The sequence below is a fragment of the Cupressus sempervirens genome, chromosome 4, assembly GCF_028749045.1.
Source record: "Cupressus sempervirens isolate cs-2001-9-10 chromosome 4, ASM2874904v1, whole genome shotgun sequence".
NCBI lineage: Eukaryota > Viridiplantae > Streptophyta > Pinopsida > Cupressales > Cupressaceae > Cupressus > Cupressus sempervirens.
Genome location: NC_143121.1, coordinates 342,655,477 through 342,675,940, shown reverse-complemented (window position 1 = coordinate 342,675,940; position 20,464 = coordinate 342,655,477). Strand labels below are relative to the sequence as shown.

General features: G+C 36.9%; 1 protein-coding gene across 1 annotated transcript in view; it reads left to right on the top strand.

Moving 5' to 3' along the window:
• Positions 1 to 18,168, top strand: part of LOC149561430 (uncharacterized) — an 84,402-nt gene extending 66,234 nt beyond the window's left edge. The window contains exons 2-3 of the mRNA XM_089823788.1: positions 16,978 to 17,093; positions 17,268 to 18,168. Coding sequence (XP_089679914.1) covers positions 16,978 to 17,093; positions 17,268 to 17,894 — 743 coding nt within the window. The 3' untranslated portion in view covers positions 17,895 to 18,168. The remainder of the gene's footprint in view (positions 1 to 16,977; positions 17,094 to 17,267) is intronic.
• The last annotated feature ends 2,296 nt before the right edge of the window (positions 18,169 to 20,464 follow it).

Below are 20,464 nucleotides of genomic sequence, written 5' to 3'. Positions count from 1 at the left end.
TTGTCTATGGTCTGTGTGCATTAATTCATTTACCCCATATAGTAAACATTTGGCGCTGTTACTCGATGAACCTAGAACGAAAGAGGAATGAAGATTAATGCCAAATCAGCTTAACAAGGTTCAAAATAAGATAAAGGGAAAAGATGGAATACGTACTGCTCAAGAAAATTTAATTTTGGCACAACAGGCCGAGCGTAGATGGAGGTTTCAGTGGGTTACCAACAGACACCGAAGCACCGAAAAATTGTTGGAGGAAACTCGACAGCAAGTGGAATTGGTGGAAGAAGCAAGGGAGGAATTTTTGAATCTGTATTCGCCAAGAGAAGAGAATCCAGACGGAAGAGAATTAACTCGCACGGCTCGGAGTGCCAAGGGAGCACGAGCGTAGAGTAAACTCTTCATTTGTGATATACTTCCGGAACAGACAAGTTTTCTTAATGAAGACCCTTCTTCACCAAACAATGCAGTTGTTGGGAATGAGACGTCTACTTGAAACAGCGTCAGTGTCGGAGTGCAGAGCGTTGGTGCCGGAATACAAAGCAATGGTGTCGGGATACAAAGCGTTGGTACTGGAGAGAAAAGCATTGGTGCTGGAATACAAAGCATTGATGCTGGAATAGAAAGCGTTGGTATCGGAGAGCAAAGCATGGGTGTCGAAATACAAAGTGTTGGTGTCGGGATACAAAGTGTTGGTATCAGAGAGCAAAGCGTTGGTGTTGGAATACAAAGCGTTGGTGTCGGAATACAAAGTGTTGGTACTGGAGAGTAGAGCGTTGGTGTTGGAATACAAAGCATCGGGGTCAGTGCTGGTGTCGCAGTGCCAAACAGCGCCCATACACAAAATCAAGTAATAATGGCAAGACCCAAAGAGAAGTTGCCAAAGTTTGATGGCAATGGAATGACCGATCCAATCCGACACTATGAAACATGTGAAACAATTTGGAGGGCAAATGGCATAATAAATACAAATGAATGGGTCCAACAATTTCTAGCAACCCTAAGGGGGGTTAGCAATTGATTGGTTCGCCGAAATGGATCCCTAGAAATTAATCAATTGGGACAACGTTAAAAAGGAATTTACCACAAAATTTCAACTATTGCGTGACGACAATGAGATCGTAGCAGAGATATACAACATGAAGCAAGGGAAAAATGAAACAGTTCGAGTATATGCTAGAAAGTTAAAAGACTTAATAAACAAGATGGAAAGTAAGCCAGTGGATGGGCTGCAAAAGAGATGGTTCATTGAAGGACTACGCCCAAAGTTACGAAAGAAGATGAGGATCATGCCGCCATCGTCATACACTGAAGCATACAATCGGGCGATGAACTTAGAAAGTGAGTAGAAAACAAAAAAGAAGAGTAGCTCATCCGAGTCAAATGACGAAGCATCTTCGGAAGAAGAGAGCACTGATGACGAAAAGGGCAGCAAGAAGGTCTGAGCCCTCCAGAAGGATATGATCCGAATGATGAAAGAATTTAAGAACATGCAGAAGGAGATGAAGGGAAATGATCTCTGGTGCATGGAATGTAAGACAGAAGGTCACACTAAGGGACCCTATCCAAAGAGCCAATTTTGCAAAATCTGCCAGATCATGGGACATTCTACAAAGGAATGCTCCTTCAATATGAAAACAAGAGGACCTCAACAAGTGCTCCTAACCCAGGAGGCTTACGCGTCAGGAGGGAGCAGAAATACCGGTAATGAGGGTGCCACGTCAGGAGGGTACAGAAATAATAGGCGAGGGCAAAACAACAACAATGCTAACAATAATAATGGAAACCACAGCCGAATTCAGTACGATGTGAATAGCTGCCCAATGGTACAATACTGAGCATGCAATTTGTGGGGCCACCTTGCCCGAGACTGTACAATGGAAAACGCACCGAAGTTGTTATGCAGATGGTGTGGTCCTAGAGATCATGAAGATGCCAAGTGCCCGAAATTAGGAGTGAATCTGATCACCATTGGGACGGACGAAGAGGAGGTTTTGGCAATCACACGGAAGCAAGCAAAATTGTACCCTGATCCAACCGAGGAAAAGAAGAGATTAGAGGAAGCACGGGCAGAAATTGAGAAGGCGACACAGGTGGAAAAAAGCACACTTGAAGGACATTGTTGGTACCTCAACAAGAAACTGTGTGGAACAGAACATCATACGATAGATATTACAAACAATAGTACCGGTCAAGATAAATGATTTGCTGCTCACAATACCTCAACTCCAATCGGCACTCACGAACATCGCTCTTGCTGCTAAATTATTAGAAGAACAAGGGAGAAGGAAAGTGGAGCACGTGCGGAGGACCCGATGCTGCTAGCCCTCACATCCGGACGAAATCTGGCGGTAGTCGAGATGGGAATTCTGGGAACTATTTTGACAGACACAATTGTGGACGGAGGGTCCGGTGTGAATGTGTTATCAGAGGACACTTGGAAGAGGTTGGGACAGCTGATGTTGTGGCCACCTACATTCCAGTTGCTAATAGTGAATCAACATGACATTAAACCTCTTAGCCTGATGGCACAACCAGTGACGATTGGAACATAGTCGTTCCTACTCGACTTTGTTGTCATCCCGTTGAAGAGGAGAGGATACGATGCTATTCTGGGCCGTGGATGGCTCGTGCAAGCGAAGGTCAAGCATGACTGGAAGAAAAATACATAATCACTGGAAAGCAAAGGGAGGAAATTCATTATTGATCTGCACACGCAAATGGTGGGCGAAGAAGCCGTATCATCTGATTCCGAAGAAGAGGATGAAGGAAAGCAGCGATTGGAACCTAACAGGGAAGGAGTTCTACGGTTGGAAGGTAGATCGACGGACAATAATTTGGATTCGGTGAACAGCCTTTTCCATTGGTAGATGGAGGATTACGAGCTCTTTCTGAGTTGTAATATGTTCAGGGTCAACGAAGTTGAGAAAGAAGAGGAAAATGAATGTTCGAAGGAATACAAAGAAGCAGAAGGAGAGGCAGTTACGATTGAAGCTGAAGGGAAGAACATATAGGATAAACCCAAAAAAAGGGAAGATTCTACCGTATAGTACACAATAAATAGACAGCGCAAAAAGAAAATGTTACGTCAAACCACGGATATAGTAGAAAGGTGCTGGCAGCAAGGAAAACACATCATACGGTCTGCACGGGAAACAAAGAGGAAGGGTTTAATAAAAACTTCAGCAGTATGGAGTGAAAGCTCTAAAATCAAGAATATAGTTATTGATGGCAAGGAGTGGCAGTTGACGGAATTCATGTTATCGAGTTTCGGGAACAAACTGGGCGATATCAAAAACTTGAGGGAGAGATCGTGTAACTTAAATAAACTTGATGAGCAATGATTGCAGGCACAATAGGGCACAAAGGTGACACAAAACAGGTGTAAAGCATGGCATGATAAACACCTGAAGGGCATGGAGGTGACACAGAATAGGTGCAAAGCGTGGCATGATAAACACCTGAAACTAAACAAGTTCTAATTGGGGCAGTTGGTGTTGAAATATGATGGACGGAACGAAAGCAAACCAGGCAAGTTTAAAGTCAAATGGGTCGGGCCACTAGATTCGGGACGTAGGCAACAACAGAGCATTAAAGTTGTGGACATTAGACAGACAAGAAATACCAGAGGCAATAAATGGCTCAAAGCTCAAGATGTACTATGCTAGAACGACCTCATTGTTGGAAAATGATGAAACTCGGAGGGAGAATTGATTGTCTAAAAAAAAAAAAGAAAAGTTTTTTTTTAAAAAAAAAAGAGGGAAAAGTCTGCACTTGAGAGACCCCATACGGAAATTTCAGTAGCCGTATGGTCTTTGTATAAGACCCCCATACTCGTACGGATTTTGAAGGATTAAACTCTATGTTGGGCACTGTACGGTGACTATAGTGCACCTGATATGCACCGTACAGAAGTCTTGCAAATCATCGTATGGCCTTGGTGACATACCTGTACAAACTTTAACAAGAAACTAACAACCTTTAAAAACACCATACGTCCAATTTTAAGGAGGGATATAGCGTACGTCAAGCAAGGCGATGAGGTAACTTTAAAACTGTACGGCTAATGGTATGAAGGCACTCCAGGCATTACACAAGGGGACTGTACGACCTTTTAGAGACCTCCATACTCGTACGAAGAAGACACTTCTAATTTTTTTCTTCCCTGTACAGTATGGATTTCAAGGATAAATTGCTTGTTGCTACCGTACGGATTTGGAAGTTGATTTTCTTTGGTTGGCACTGTACGGGCTTGTGCAGGCAGAGGCCAATTTTGGCTGGAGGTTTTGCAGAAGTTTCCATAGGCAAAAGGAAGCAGTCAGAAGAGGAGTGAAAAAAAAAAAAAAAACGACGACAAATAAAAAATATTTAGAATGATTAATGTATGATGTCAAAGGGAAGGGAAAAACAGAAACAAGTAGTAAAACATAAGTAGTTGCCAAAAAGAGTGTGGAATAGGAAGAAAATGCCAATAATGGTGTGTTCCATGGACTTTTGTGTGGGTTTGAGAGTGCTAATTTGGTCTTGGTGGCAGGGGCATTGCCCCTCGACCCCCAGTCGGTGCGGTTATCAGTCGTGGGAAGTGTGACCAGTGGATGAGACTTGGAGCTGCTGCAGGCATAGAGTGGTTGTATACCAAAGATGAAGAGAACAACAGAGGAAGCCTTTCAAGAGGGGTGATACACTTTGAGGCACTTGGAGTAGGTGTTGGACGTGAAGCCATCTTGGTGGATGCATAGAGAGCTCGGGAGGAGCTGATCATCCAGTTGAGAGCAGTAGAGTGACACTTGGCTAAGTGTACCCAGGAGTTGGAAGAGAAAGCAGCATGGGTGACTATCAAGGTCAGCTTGACTAAGGAGACAATATTGTGTTAGCAGAGGCTATATATGCAACGTGGGTTGGAGACTAGTTTGGTGCAGGCATGGGACGAATGTGAAAGTGATGTGACAGAAACAAATCTATCTTGTTATAGTTAGTTAGTTAATGTTTGCAATAATAGATCGTATGCATTTCTATCTCATTCAATATTATATCTAGTGTTGGTGTCAAGTAGCATTTCATTCAGTATTATAGCCACCATTAATGACCAATCTAGTCTTTAGAGTATAAATATTTTGAACTCCTGTAAATCTGTAATGTACATCACATATCTAATGTACACTTGAATCACTTTTAATCAGACCCATTTTCATCAATGATTGATTAAAGAGTAAATGACAATTCCACAAATTTCAGCTTATTGCTGTACTCTTCAATTGATTCAGCAGATAATCAAAATGAATCTCCAATAACTAAAAACGGCTGCATAGAAACAATGAGGACCTTCTTATGCCTTATATTCCATTTAACCACCTGTACCTTAGGAATTGGCATAGCATCTCGTCCCTTATTTGGACACTAACTTTGCATATCTTTTTTTTCCCCCTTTTTTCCCAGATTGTTAAATCAATGATTCAATTCAACCCCATCAGTTTGCAATATACATGTAACCAGACATCAAATACGAAGGTTGAATGGCTCGTGTCGGGTGTTCAAATCACTATGCATATTCTCAACAATATTACTATATTTCAAAATTCATATGCGTCTTTTATTTCACTGGTGTTTTGTTTATTTTACTGATTTGTATATGTGAAGAGTGTCTCGTGTTGCTTGGTTTGTTGCTGCCAATAATAATATATTCTCATAGATAGTCGTTCTCCTTATCTCCATACAGAGTATTTGCAGACCTCAATTGTGTGCGTTGGTTGTCAGGATGATTCTAGATGCTGGTTGCAATGTCTTCCATAGTTTTTGTCTTCTCATAAATTGGCTATTTGGTCCTCTTCTCATAGGCTGATTTGATTGTTGGGGTTTTGATGCGAATGCCTTTTATTACCACACCGCATCTGTTGATCCATGTAGCCTCAGAAAAAAACGTTTTGCTTGTAATCCTACCTATATAAATTCTTTATTGCTGACTTCCAATGTAAGTTATCGCTGCTGCTGCACCAGTCTTGTGATTTTTATTATCCATTATATGTGATTTATATAATTATCTCTTCTAATGATTATATGTTGATTTGATTGTTAGAGTAAATAATTAATTAATTATTAATTATTTATTCTATTTACTTAAGTTTACTTAGGTTAATGCATTTATTTAATATTTAGTATTTAATGCATGTAGTAGTGAGTTGTTGACAATACGGGAGTTTGTTCCCTTCTAGCATGTTCCATTTTTTTGTGGAAGTGTGCTTAGTTGTCAATCTTATCTTCTACCTCTTTCCAGCTTGTTCTACAAGCTTCCATGAGGCCTTTATATTCGGGCTCTCTCATTGTATCTCTCAACTTTTTTTATTGTAAATACATTTTCATTATTTTGTAACATGTTTTCTCTCATGTCCGTTTAGGGTTTTTTCAAGCTCCACCTCTTTTTTTTTGGTTTCCTTTCGGCAGGTTATTTGCATGCAAGTGATCTTGGTGAGTTGTGGAGTTGGATTTTATCAACTCCTACATGGTATCAGAGCCTCCCTGCTGCTTTTTGTTCGAAGGATTTTTTTTGAAGCTGTGATTTGGAGACACAAACCCTAGTTTGTTTGGGCATTTTTCTTCATTCTGGGGGAAGAGCATTTTTTCGGAGCACTTTGGGCCCAAACGGATGCTGCCATTAGATCCAGAAGGCCATTTGCAGTCAAAATTCATATAAAACTTGTCAATTTTGGAGATAGAGCTCCGGGAGGGAAATTTTTTTTTTGTTTGCAGGCTTCGCCGTATTGTCGTACGGACATTTTCGGTGGAAAAAAGAATTTAAAAAAAATAGCCGAGCAGCCACCAGCACACCGCCTCGGGGTTGTCGCCATGCTGCCCACGCGCAACTCGGCAGCCGTTGTAGCCGGTAGCACCACCTCAACACCGTTGCGACCCAACCGTTGCTATTGGGCCACCCGACTGCCACCCACACTAGCGGCTCCTCTCACTGTTGCCGCCACCGCCAGGTCTGCACAACCTCCACTTAGCTCTTTTGCTCACCGCCACCTGTTTGGCTTATGTGTCAGTTTGCGCAGAGTCAACAGCGCTTGTGTAGACATTGTCAACACTTGCATGGCATTTTTGCCACTTGGCACAATGTGCAGGTGACACGTGGCATAGGTGCCATGTGGACCCTGGCACGTCACTTTCTTTGCCACGTGGCATGCCACGTGACTCTTTTGCTACGACAGTCCAGAAACTGTCAATTTTAAATCAGTGTTTTGCTGACGTTAACATGACATCAGCACTGCATCATCCACCTCTTGCACCTCTTTAGGGTCATTTTGGACCTACTTGCGGTTTTTTGGCCATAACTTGAGCATACAGAAGTATTTTTCCGATCCGAAAGAAGCGACAAAAAGCTAGTTTAGAGACGGAGACATTGGTGTAGGTATTTTTCAGGTTTTGATGTAGTTTTGTTGCCCTTTTTTCAGTTGAAGTCCGAAGTTCTATTTTTGACTCCGGTATGCATATCTTTTGCTTCCCATGTCAGTTTTTTGGAAACGTTATATTTTTGAAAAGTTGGTTTTGTCACCTTTTTAGAAATGTGGTCTTTTTCCTTAGAATCTGACCTATGCTCTTTCTATCATAATTTTGACATTTTTGCTCTATGGTGGATATCTTGGGTGTTTCAGGTTCGAGGATTGTTTTTCTGGTATAGTTTCTTTTGTTTTGGGCTGTCCTATCTTTTGTGTCAGTTTTTTTTCTGTTTTGATCATTGTAGACATCATTTGTAAGCTCTTTTGTATACACCCTGAGATAAAGTGCCACTTTTGCATTTCGGGTTCATGAACGTTGTTTTTGAGATAGTTGTTCTTGCATTATTTTTATAAAGCACCATGGGGGGGATAGTTGTTTGCTGTTTTAGGCCTTCTCCCTTTGTCAAGTGAGTGTCCCTTCTACGAATGCAGCGTTGGTGTGACCGTGTCTTTATAGGTGTTTGTACCTCTTTCTCTCTCGTCGTTCTTGATTCTGTCTGTGGAGGATTTTGGCCCACCTTCTCAGTTGCTTGTCATCTCACCTCGTCTGCATTAAGGGGCATTATGTTGTTGTTCTAATGCATCCGTCGTTCGATGGTTTAATAGTGTGAACTATGTATTCAATGGTTGATCCTATATACGAGGCGATTGCAGTGGCTGGCCACTTATGCATTTCGGTGAGATGGATCATCTACCATATAGACACGCTTGGTTCGTGCCTTCTTCCATGGAGGTTCTTTAGATCAGCAATTACTTTCTGATGGCAGATTTTGTGGCTTCTTCATGCTTCAGTGATGTTCTTCATGATCACTTCTTGTTCTTGTTTTAGAGGACATTCCCCTAGTTGGAGGCTTCTTCAATTCTTCACTAGGTTCTTACCTCTTTTTGGGGGAGGGTTTTTCCCACGTGGTTTTCTCTCTTTCCCCATTTTTAGAGGTTGCATTTCTCTTGCATTGTACATGGGTACCTAACATGGCCTTGTTGCCGAGACCCATTCTGCATTTCATCTTAGTTTTGCGAGCTTAAGGCATTCCCCTAAGTTGCAGTTAAGAGGGGGTGTTAGAGTAAATAATTAATGATTTATTAATTATTTATTCTATTTACTTAAGCTTACTTAGGTTAATGCATTTATTTAATATTTAGTATTTAATGCATGTAGTAGTGAGTTGTTGACAACACGAGAGTTTGTTCCCTTTTGGCATGTTCCACCTTTTTGTGGAAGTGTGTTTAGTTGTCAACTTTATCTTCTACCTCTTTCCAGCTTGTTCTACAAGCTTCCATGAGGCTTTTGTATTTGGGCTCTCTCATTGTATCTCTCGACTTTTTTTCATTGTAAATACATTTTCATTATTTTGCAACATGTTCTCTCTCATGTCCGTTTAGGGTTTTTCCAAGCTCCACCTCTTCCTTCTTGGTTTCCTTTCGACAGGTTATTTGCATGCAGGTGATCTTGGCGAGTTGAGTTGGATTTCATCAACTCCTACATTGATGTAAGATTTTTTTTTTTTTTTTTTGTATAAGATATATTTTTCCTTCTATTTTTATATTCTCTTGTAATTTTGTATAAATTTCTATGAGCACAGGATGGCAGGAGCATGCTCTGATACCACTGTAATGACCTATCTCCATGCATTCTCCATTTGTACCTTCCATTTATATTTTAGATTTTATAAAATCTATTCATATCCCCCATATTGACATAATACTTCTTATATCATAATAAGAGAAGAGACACATCTTTTTATTTAGTTTGTATATTATATTATTAATATTAATATTATATTATTATTTATTAATACAATATTATTAATATTAATTCATTATATATACTTTAATTAGATAACTCATAACCTATATGCTTAAAATATTAATATTTATTATTGTATAAAATATAATAATAGTCGATATATTATGTTATTATTATTTCAATATATATATGTCTATAATGATATGTTATTATATATGAAATATATATTCTAATTTATATTTAACCTTAATATTATTATTATATTTTAGATTTAAATATATCCAATAGTATATATTAAAGATATTTAATATTATTTATCTTATTTATTATAAATAATATTTATATTGTAAAATAGATAATAATAATAAATATATTATTTTAATAATCTAATATTGGTAATTAATCCTTATTTCCTATTAAAACCTATTCTGAAATTGGGGACAGCACAATGCCCCAGTGTGATGGTGCCATGATGCCACCATTCATGTGCAACTCCCTCCAAGTGTAGCGCTGCAAATTTGATTGCTTCTTCTGGCATAGGATTCAGCTGGAAGTAAGTATCGGCTTTTATTACCCATGCTTGCACAGATATGGATCTGGATCCATCAAATGGGGACAAATTTACTTTACTCAACTTCCTCTTGAGATCATCGTTAAAATATCCTCTGTTTCTGCCTCTCGAATATCTCATTCTTTGATCTGTGTAGTCTTTGTAGGAAATATCTTTCTCAGAATTTACATTCTTCCAGTCTTCTATCAGTTTTTTTTGCATCTCTTCAAAGGTTGGTTGTTTCCCTCCATGTGGTGCCTCTGTCCGTGGAGGAAAGATGGCATGGAAGGTCGAGAGCATGCTGGATGAGGGTTTGATTTACTCGACACCGAGTTTGTGTTGTGACCATTTTGTTCTCCAGATATTTTATTGTCTGCCAACTTTTTGAGAGATTCTTCCATGAGTCGCTGAGTATCAGTGATCTGTGCTTGATTCCTGGCAAGTTCTCTTAGTAGTGCCATGAGTTTGGCAATTATCGGTTCTAGTTTGGCAACCATTCTATCAACAGAATATGTCCTTCTCTTTTGGCTATAAACTCTCATTAATTGTCCACAAGTTGGCAGGATCAAAGTGCTCTAATACCACTGAAATGTTTCCGAATAACTCCAAATTGACACGAGTTATAGAAACTAGAATGGCTGTATGGATGGGACCAGGCATGTACAGGCTAGAAGGTCATACGAACTGAAATGTGGGAAGATTGTGTGACCGTATGGTGGCAATTAAACAACCATACAGTACAGGTCGTATGGTGGAGTGTGGGGTAATTAGTATGCTGTATGGTGAGCATGGAAAGAGGTTGTATGGTGTGTCCTTTGCTGGTCGTACGATGGTTTATAAGGAAGCTGTATAGTTGAGGGAGCAGTGATGGCTGTACGAAAGATAGTATGAGCCATATGTAGGAGACTTGGTTGTATGGTGTTGCAGGAGAGGCCGTACAAATGGGAGGTCGTATAGAAGCAAACATGAAGATAGAATGGGAAGTATGGTATGCGCACTGAGTATTACGGGTTGCGGATGGGATATGGAGAAGGAATGATTTCAAATCTATACTTAACTATTAATCCCGAATACATCAAATAATGCCAAACAAGAATGAAGATTTTGAATACAAATAACTTCAATTAATAATTGCCGAAAGATGGTGCTCTGATTTGCTAGTTCTGAGCGAAGTATTACAGGCAAGGGTTGAATCCCACCGAAACCAAAAAGACCAAATAGGGAAGATCTTTCACTTTTGAAATGGCGATCAACAGAGAATCCCAACAAGAATTCGCAGTACAGAGGAAATAATCCAAATTGCATGCCTAAAGACTACCTACAAGTCGTGCTAAAATATCCATCGGGAAACTTTTCCGAGGGTGTACAAAGATAGCCGACGGCAAAAAAAATTATAGAAACAAAATAAAAATGGGTCCAAGATATGTTAAATCAATCGGCCCATTAACAATAGTTTGATAAATGATTTATTTTATAATGGGAACATTATATCCTAGTTATCTGATTAAGTAAAGGTATCACAATCTTAACCAAATGAAAAGAGATAGATAGAGCAGTTATTCTATTTCTTTCATATGAAGGAAAAATATATTTTTAACATAATTATTTTCCAATTAACTAGAAACTAACTACCATTTCAGTTACTAACTTCTCTTGACCTTAAGTCACTAACTACTATTCCATTTGCATATCATAAACTAACTACTTGACATCAGGAAATATAAAAGTATATGGAAAACAACATATTTATCAAATGAAATGTAATTACATAAAAAGGTTACTAGAGAATGAGTGATTGATGGCCTTGAGTTGTGCAAGCCTTGGCATCTGGAAGAGAGGAGAAGCATTGCCGTGGGCTTAACCTCCTAAGTGCAGACTCTTAGTATCCCCACATAATCTCCATTGAGAAAGGCCCTCCCTACCTTGAGAGTTGGCCTTGGACACCCTTATCCAGCCATTGAGCATCCTAGTGTCAGAGTGTTGACGAGTCAATTGACGAGGCTGTGGACACTTTCCAATCAGCCAATCTCACAACTGCTAGGACTCTGATCTGTGGTGATTGTTGTGGCTATTGTGCCAATAACTACCTTGGCCAAGGATATCAGTTGGGCAACTTAAATGCCCTATGACCCACTGCTCGACTTGACAATAAAAAAATATACAAAAATATTCTATGAGCTTAGTTACTGTACTTGATTGTTATTATTGATTTTCTATTTTCTTTCATTTTAGGTTTATTCCCACTTTCTCCTCCTTGATCTCAACCATGGTGTCTTTACTAAGGAGATTCATTATATGATATTTGATCCATGAGTTCTTATATGTTTGCCATCCTTCATGTCAGTTTTGGCCTATGGCATCATAAAAAAATTAAGCCTTCAGTCTGATTGTTATTTTACCATATAGAGCAGTATCCCATCTGAAAGATATATCAATTATATCTCTATATGGGTCAACACTCATGACAAAGAGCAATAAGTATTTTCAAATTAAAAAGCTTATTACAAGAAAAGCATTTCGACAATCAAAGGAATGCTTCAAATTAACACAACCGATTCTGGATTGTTAAACAAATATATGGGCCAGCTCTGAAAGAAAACGACAAAATCAGATTTCAAACATAAGCATAACGAATATATGAAAGCGTAGAACATGACTTGTTTTAGTTGGCATGATTAAGTAATATGGATAGAGCACCTGTCTGTGCTACAAAGCTTCCAAAAACGTTCAGGAAGAATTACTGAATTGTTTCACAAGCTTTGGCGAAAATAGGGTACAACTGCTGATATCAATCAGCCTCTTACTTGGGATCGAACAAAGATAAATTAGCTTGAACAAGAATGGATCCTGTGGTGTGACTAGTAGGAAAAATTTGAATGCCCGAGCAAGAGAGTGAGAGTATACAATACAACAAGAGAGTGAGCAAGATAGGTTAGTATCACTCGCATGCATGCTCAGTTCTGCCAAAACTGAGGTGGCAAAGAAATGTTCGCACAACCTTTCAAAACACAATTAAAAAAAATAAAATAAGAGGCCATAGCCGATGATATAAAGGTGGCCACTCAAGGTAATTAAATAAATAAGAAGTCTTAGCAATGGTTCAAAATAAAAAATAAGGGTGGCAACAACATCATTATTCCTGCCTTCATATATTAATTTCACCCCTTTATATTCATGCTTTTTTGAGTAGCTTAAATATGCATGTGTGTGTATATGTATATATGTATATATGTATATATGTATATATGTATATGTATATATGTATGCATACGCCACATTTTGAGATTCATACACACACACACATATATACATGTGTATACATATATACAAATTTTATATCCACACAAGTATGAGTATAGGCATGATATTATTATACTACAACGTGATAGCAAAGAAAGGTACATAGGGACTCATCCATAAAAAGATAGTATTTCTTATTTGAGTTTTATAATGTTAATAAATTAAGTAGTTAGCTCATGGTCATCCTTGTACTTTCTTGCTTGTCCAACCATTTCATCCTTGGTCTAGGTGGTTAGATTTCATACTTGATGGTTAACAGTGGATTTGGATGTCCCCTTCCTAACTTCCATTTTGGCAACACTTCCCCCTTCATCGTGCTCCTGCAAAATGGAAATGGTTCCAAGTAATAACATATTTCCATAATTTTAAAATAATATTAAAATACTACAATCATTTTCAATTTCTAAGATATTCATTTTTAATTCTTTTTATAACGGCTAACTAACATGTCACATAATGCAATAACTAATAATCAAAATTCCATTGTACAAGAATCAAAATATCTCAACAACTTTTGTGATAGATCAATTTCACATGAACAAGTATTTCATCAATTTTACTGAACAACTAACTTTACATGAATTTCCAATGACTAGAAAATTATTTTCAATTGTAGCAAAATTTGGGATGTAACACATAAGAGGTGAAAGATTCAATGGTGGGAAAGCCGACCCATATCGTAGTCACATACATTTACAACTAATGGAAGACAGTACATGATGCAATAACAAATATACTAATCGCATGGAATTCATGAAGGATACACAAGGAAACTGGAAGGACCCACCACAAATTAGCACATGTAAGGAGGAATTAACATCAAATTGCACTGGAGGGTTGACTAATTGACGGAAAGAAAAGATACTCTCAAAGTAGTGTGAATTTGAGAAGTGTATAATAGAACAACTGCCAATATATGTGAGGCCTACCTTACACATTGGTGCGATAGACAATATTAACACATCACTCCCACGTGCTTAATAGGACATGAGTAGTGCAGAGTTCTTGAGCCTTGGACACGTTCATGACTGTGTAACAAGAATTGACGACAGACACCATACAAGGAAGAAATTGTGCTCAACAGAGGGTAGTCAACTTCGTTAAGAAGTACAAGCGATTAATAAGAATTTGGGGCATTGATCCCCTTAAGGTAAGCATTTGTGACACATCATTATTTAAGTTTGTCTGCAAACTATTACGAAATATGTTATAGAAGTTTCTTACATCAATAGTAGTAATAGACACCTAGTAGGATTTATGGGTAACGTTCATTTATATGAATATTCATTTCCATGCTTTACATTTATATACAAATGAGAATGTATAAAACATTGTTATATAAATAATTTTTATTTAAGAAATGATTGATATATTTTTTAAGATGAATATAATATCTTAAGTATAAGGGTGAAAGAAATTCAGGATTATATGTATAATTGCCACATCAGCCATGACGGGGACAAGTAAGGATCTTGTTGTATAGATAAGTATTTATTTTTTCTTTGAGTATTACAATTATCTATTCATTGCAGTCCCTCTCTTATTTTTTATTTTCTATAAGAGCTATGTGCCTTGATCTTTTCCTCCGAGAATGTGATTGCAGGATAAAGGTGATTGATATTAGATTTAGAGGGAGTCTGATATTTTGTTAAACACAAGTTTGGACGAGGAGCTCAAATGATTGATATTCAGAGGGAGTTTGAAAGTCCATGTGTGTGACTGTATGATTTTAATGGGCCTACTCCCTGTGTACATCATGAGGAAGTGACAACTTCCAAATGATTATTACTTGTATTTTGTAGAAGTTATTGGAAGGTGATGATCTTACAATAACTTAAATCATGATATACAATTTATGTAAATGTTGAAACAAATCATGATATATTATATCTTGCAAATCAACAACTAAGTGTTAGATGTCGTTTAGTTAATGGTCTATGAGTTGTTTGTATAGATGTATGATATGTTGAATATCACATGTTGATATTTTGTAGGCCATTACTTTATTGAGTACTTGGTGAATATCACGTGTTGATATTCTCTAGGCCATTATTCAGATAATTTGGTGAATATCACATGTTGATATTTTGGAGGCCAATACTCATGATATACAAGTAATGGAGATCTTTTAATCAAAGATATCCTTAAAATTTACCGTTCCTAATATTATCCTGTGTTTATCCTCCCTAGCTAAGAGGGAGTGTTGATGTTTCGATAGCTTCGGTCAGATGACAAAACTGTTGAGAAATATACATATATACATATTCTTTGATATATATATTTATATTTAATATTATTATGATAAAAATATAGAGACATGTGAACATATATATATATAAAATTATTATTATAATTTTCATTATGTTAATTATTTGATAATGAATAGACATGTCCCATCAAGGGACATGTCTTTTTCTTGGTTTATTCTCCATATGAATGAAAGAGATCGCTACCTTTGGAAATCACATATCTAAAAGGGCAGTGCAAATACATTTGCAGTGATCCTCTAAACCTTAACAATATGCACATGCCTCAAGCAGATCCTTCACCTCCATTTTGTGATAATCAAAGTGTGCTCAAACTTGTCAAAAATCTAGTCTTCCATGAGCTCTTCACTATCATTACATCCGTAAGCTTGTAGAGGATGAATAAGTATAATTGCAGTATGTTCCAACTAATGATCAGACTATGAATGTTCTCACCAGGTCTTTGCACCTAGACAAATTTATAAAATTAAGGGGGGAACTTTCCATAGTTGACAGATTGACCATTTAAGGGAGAGTATCAGAATAATATTTGCATATATTTTGCATATCATGTTATTTAATGGTCAATAATGTAATATTGGTTTGGTTAGATAGCTTTTAATTTTTTCTTCAGTTATCAATTGTTTTTTTAAGATGCATCGTCATTGTAATTGCCTATGTATGTACATTTCATTCTTTGAACAAGATTAGCAATTACCATTGTAATAAATGTCACCTGCCTAACACTTAATGCCATTTTGCCCTATATAGGGGTCATCTTCTAGTCCAGCCTATCCAGTCATCTTGTACTTTACTTTATAGACATCATACTATTATGATACATTATATGATGGGTTGCTGCATATCTCAATTAGGAATAAAGGATGAACTGCATTCTACAATTGGATCAGAAACTGGAGCAGCATTATTGAAGTGGCTCTAAACATGGAGTCAAATAATCTCGAATCATCTTGTTTTATGGAAGGATATTATGCATGAGATGCTCTAATAGCATGGATACAATCAGATATTACTATTCCATCCTTCAATGCCTTTAGTTTGGCTATGCTGGAGCTTGTGACATGCTCTCCCAATGACCATGATGTCTGTTCATGATACTTTGTTTCATGGCACACGCTTCATATCTGGCAAGAGTCCTTTTTCTAATTTCAATATGTAATAAAAGCATAATTGGTTGATGTGAAAAGGCAGTGATTAATGTACCAGGAAAATTTTTGTGATGAGTTTTCTTGTTTTTAGAAGAAGTTGATTTATGATTCCTCCATTCAAATTTGATTTCTAATTGGCATATATCGGTCTTTGGTAGTTTTATCATATCTGTTTTGAAGTTTTGTATCTGTAAGGTTTAACATTAAGCATTTATTTGGATAAAAACATTACTGATGTTACTTATATGCTATACTATATTTATTAGCTTTACTAGATTCAGAAAAGGCTCTTTATCATTAGGCAGGAGTAGCAAACAGATTCATGTACATCGTGTAACTAGAGCATTTACTGACAGCTTTTGAGTTAAAAATGGCTAGAATTGGATTTTTGTCCACATCGATATTTATTCTTCTTGTGATTTTCTTTAAGTTGCCCTAATTTATTGACTTTATAGGGGGATTTATATGTTATTAGCAGATTTCAAAAACATTCCTTTGCCTGGAATTGAAAAGAAATCCTGTACACGCAGGAATATCAAAAATCTGTCCAAAGAAACACAAAAACAGAGGACAACACAGAATAGAAAATCAAAGGTTTTCCTTCTTTCCTTCTTTCTTTTATTTGCATTCTAATTTTTATTATATTTCTTCTGGTTCATACATTTGTTTTATATCCACAGCAAGTTAAGACAGACATCATTAATGATGTTAGTTTCTTCTTACTTTCCATGTTTTCCTTACAACTTTAAAATTATATGTTGTTTACAGGTAGAGATAACTAGTAGCTATTGTAATACTGGTAATGAAGATAACCAGGGTGGTGAAACCCAGAGATTTGGAGAGGAGAATGTGGAGGAGGAGATGGGAAGGGAGAAAGGTTTAGGTAAAGAGGATGAGAAGGGCACGGAGATCCCTAGGGAGAAGGAGGAGGATGACCCGAGTTTGGGGATTTCGCTCTCCTTCCTTAATACTGCAAAGATTAAAGCCGACTCCTCTCTTCGTGGAGATTCCTGGACTTACAATGAGATTATGAAACTTAAGAAAAAATTGGGCAAAGTGCAGAAGGATCAGGAGAATGACCGGGCCAAACTTGTGCTGCTGGAAATTGAGGTGGGAAATATACTTGAAAAACTGAAGGAATATGAACAAAGTCTTCGGCATATGATCAAGGAAAGTGGCAATACTTCTAGTTTGTGTGCGGCTGTGGCAAGTTTGGGGAAGAAGACCAATAAGGATATTATATCTCCTGGAGGACCAAGTAAAAGGACTAGGTTGAGCTCGTGGAAGAAGGCTGCTGAAGTTACTGCTGGTATTGGCTTTTCCCCTGCTGATACTACTCTTAGTACAACTGATGTGGGGAAGGAGGCTGCCAAGATGATTAAGGAACTGCAGTAGTGGTCTGGTTTTTTCTGTTTTTGGTTTTAGTTTTCTATTTGATAAGCTTTGTAAGACTTGTAGGTTCCAGGTCCTTGTAAAACCTGGTTGCATTTTCTGGATACATTCTGTGGTTTCTGGTCCCTGTAAAATCTGATTTTGTGTTTGTTTTTGGTCTTAGGATCTTGTGTCCTGGTTATGCTATGTTTGAACATTTTTTTTATTGTTTTTAGGGGTTTTGGGTCCCCGCAAAACCTGTTTTTACCTTAATTTAAAACTAGTAGCTATTGTAATATTGTTATTGTTACTGCTACAGCTCCTCTCTTTTTCCATTTGGGGATATGATTTTGTTTATACATTTCTATATCATGGCTGCACACAAAAGAAAATTTCATGAAACCTTTTGTTTGATAACTCACATGCCTTTGGATTTATTTGTTCTGCCAATTGTTGCTATGCTCACCAACCCAAAAATATTTATCATCACTCATTTATTACAATTTAATATTTGTTATAAAGTACTGATCTCCAAATTATAACCTTTTAAGAAAAACTAGGACCAAAGTTTAGAGGAAATTGAGGCATTTGATTCTCATTGGAATCCAATTTAAGAGTAGAAAATATAAGAAACTACACTCTTTGGATTCTCTTTATGGTTAGGTTGGGCCTCATTAACTCCTTAGTTTTTGTGATTTCCTATGTTTCACGGCATTTTTGGGATGGGAATGGGAAGAGAGAAGTAGATGCATTTTGAAGATGGTAGTCTAAGGGCCATTTTTTTGGGATGGAAAAAAACCTCGTTTGAAAAAAACAAAAAAAACACTGTTTGTTTGCACGCACTTCAGAATATTAAACTGTACCAAACCATGGTCAATGCACCTTTAATCTCTTTTGCAACTAATAGTTGACTCTGATATCATATTGATAATTTTCTAGTTTCAGACTTTTTTGAACAATGAAGTAGAAAATCCAAATAATCACTGTTAGTGTTAGCTGTTATATAACTTATATCATTAACTACGAATCATTAAAAATGATATATTTATTGCCATTATGGCACTATTACTGTCATCATTCCTATAATAATAAATTTAGTTGCTATTAGACTGTTTTTTTAATGCTTGGTAATTGATATATATTTTATTAAATTATAGAAGGTATTACATAAGTTTACAGCCTCCAATAAAACTTCTGTTCATCCCAAAAGACCAAATAACAAGCTTCACATAGTCCACTCCCCCCACTCTTCAATCCTGGTGCAGGGGCACCATGGTAAGGAGGAGCACTTGTTGATTTTTTGAGGACTGCTGCAAATGTAATTGCACTGCCATAATGTTTGGTATGTACGTTCCAAATGGCAGCATCCTCTTGTATTTGTATGAGGAATAAACCAAGAGAAGAGACATGTCCCTTCATTAGACATGCCTATTCATCAATATAATTAATATAATGACAAACTTAGTTATAGTTGTGTGTGTATATATGTGTGTGTGTGTGTAATTATATTAATTTCTCTTTGATCTCATACGTTTATCTTACTAAAGCTATCAAAACATCAACACTCCCTCTTAGCTAGGGAGGATAAACACAAGGCACATATTACACCATTGGTAATATCAAGTATGACAAATTTTAAGGATATCTTTGATCAGAAGATATCCACAATTTTGATATCACGTATGATATCAAGAGTATTGACCTTCAAAATATCAACATATGATATTTACTAAAACTTTGAGTAATGGTCTCCAGAATATCAACACTTGATATTCACCATGTACTCAATACGATAATGGTCTCCAGAATGTCAACATATGATATTCACCATTTTGATGTCACATTTGAGTATTGGTCTCTAGAATAAAAATATATGATATTCTCCAAATACTCTTTGAGTAATGGCTTTCAGAATGTTGAGATGCAAGATATTTACCATGTATTGTGAATAATGATCCTCTGAACATCAATTTGCATTACATTCACCATGTACTTAAAAATGTTTATAAGGTATGTGCACACACATTCTCATAATGTGTACCATATAAACATCCACCATGCAAAGTATAATCTATCATGATCTACAGAGACATTATAAGATATTTGTCATAATAGAAATTTAAGTTATTGTAAGATTGTCACTTTTCAATAACTTCTACAAATACAAGTGATAATCATTTGAAAGTCGTCACTTTGTGATGATGTACACAGGGATTAGGTCCATTAAAATCACATAGTGACGAGGTATATTCATGAATTACAATCCTCCTGATTGCTACAATTTATTGATCACTGAAGAATCCATCACAACATGGTTTACTCCCTCTGAATCAGTATGATTGAAATCACCGAAGGTTGACTGAATCATATCCTCTCTCTGCTCCTCTTTCAAGGTTACCACTAATGAAATGTCAGGCTCTCTTTGAACATCAATCTTCTGAGCTCCTTTACCTTTGAAGAAGTGTCATAATCCTTCTGAGTTTGATAGCAATCCTCTTTTTCATAGACAAACAATTTCGGAAAAGATCAAGGCAAATAATTCTTTTAGTACATATGAAATGCAAATAAGAATGTCAATTAGGCTGTTAGTAATT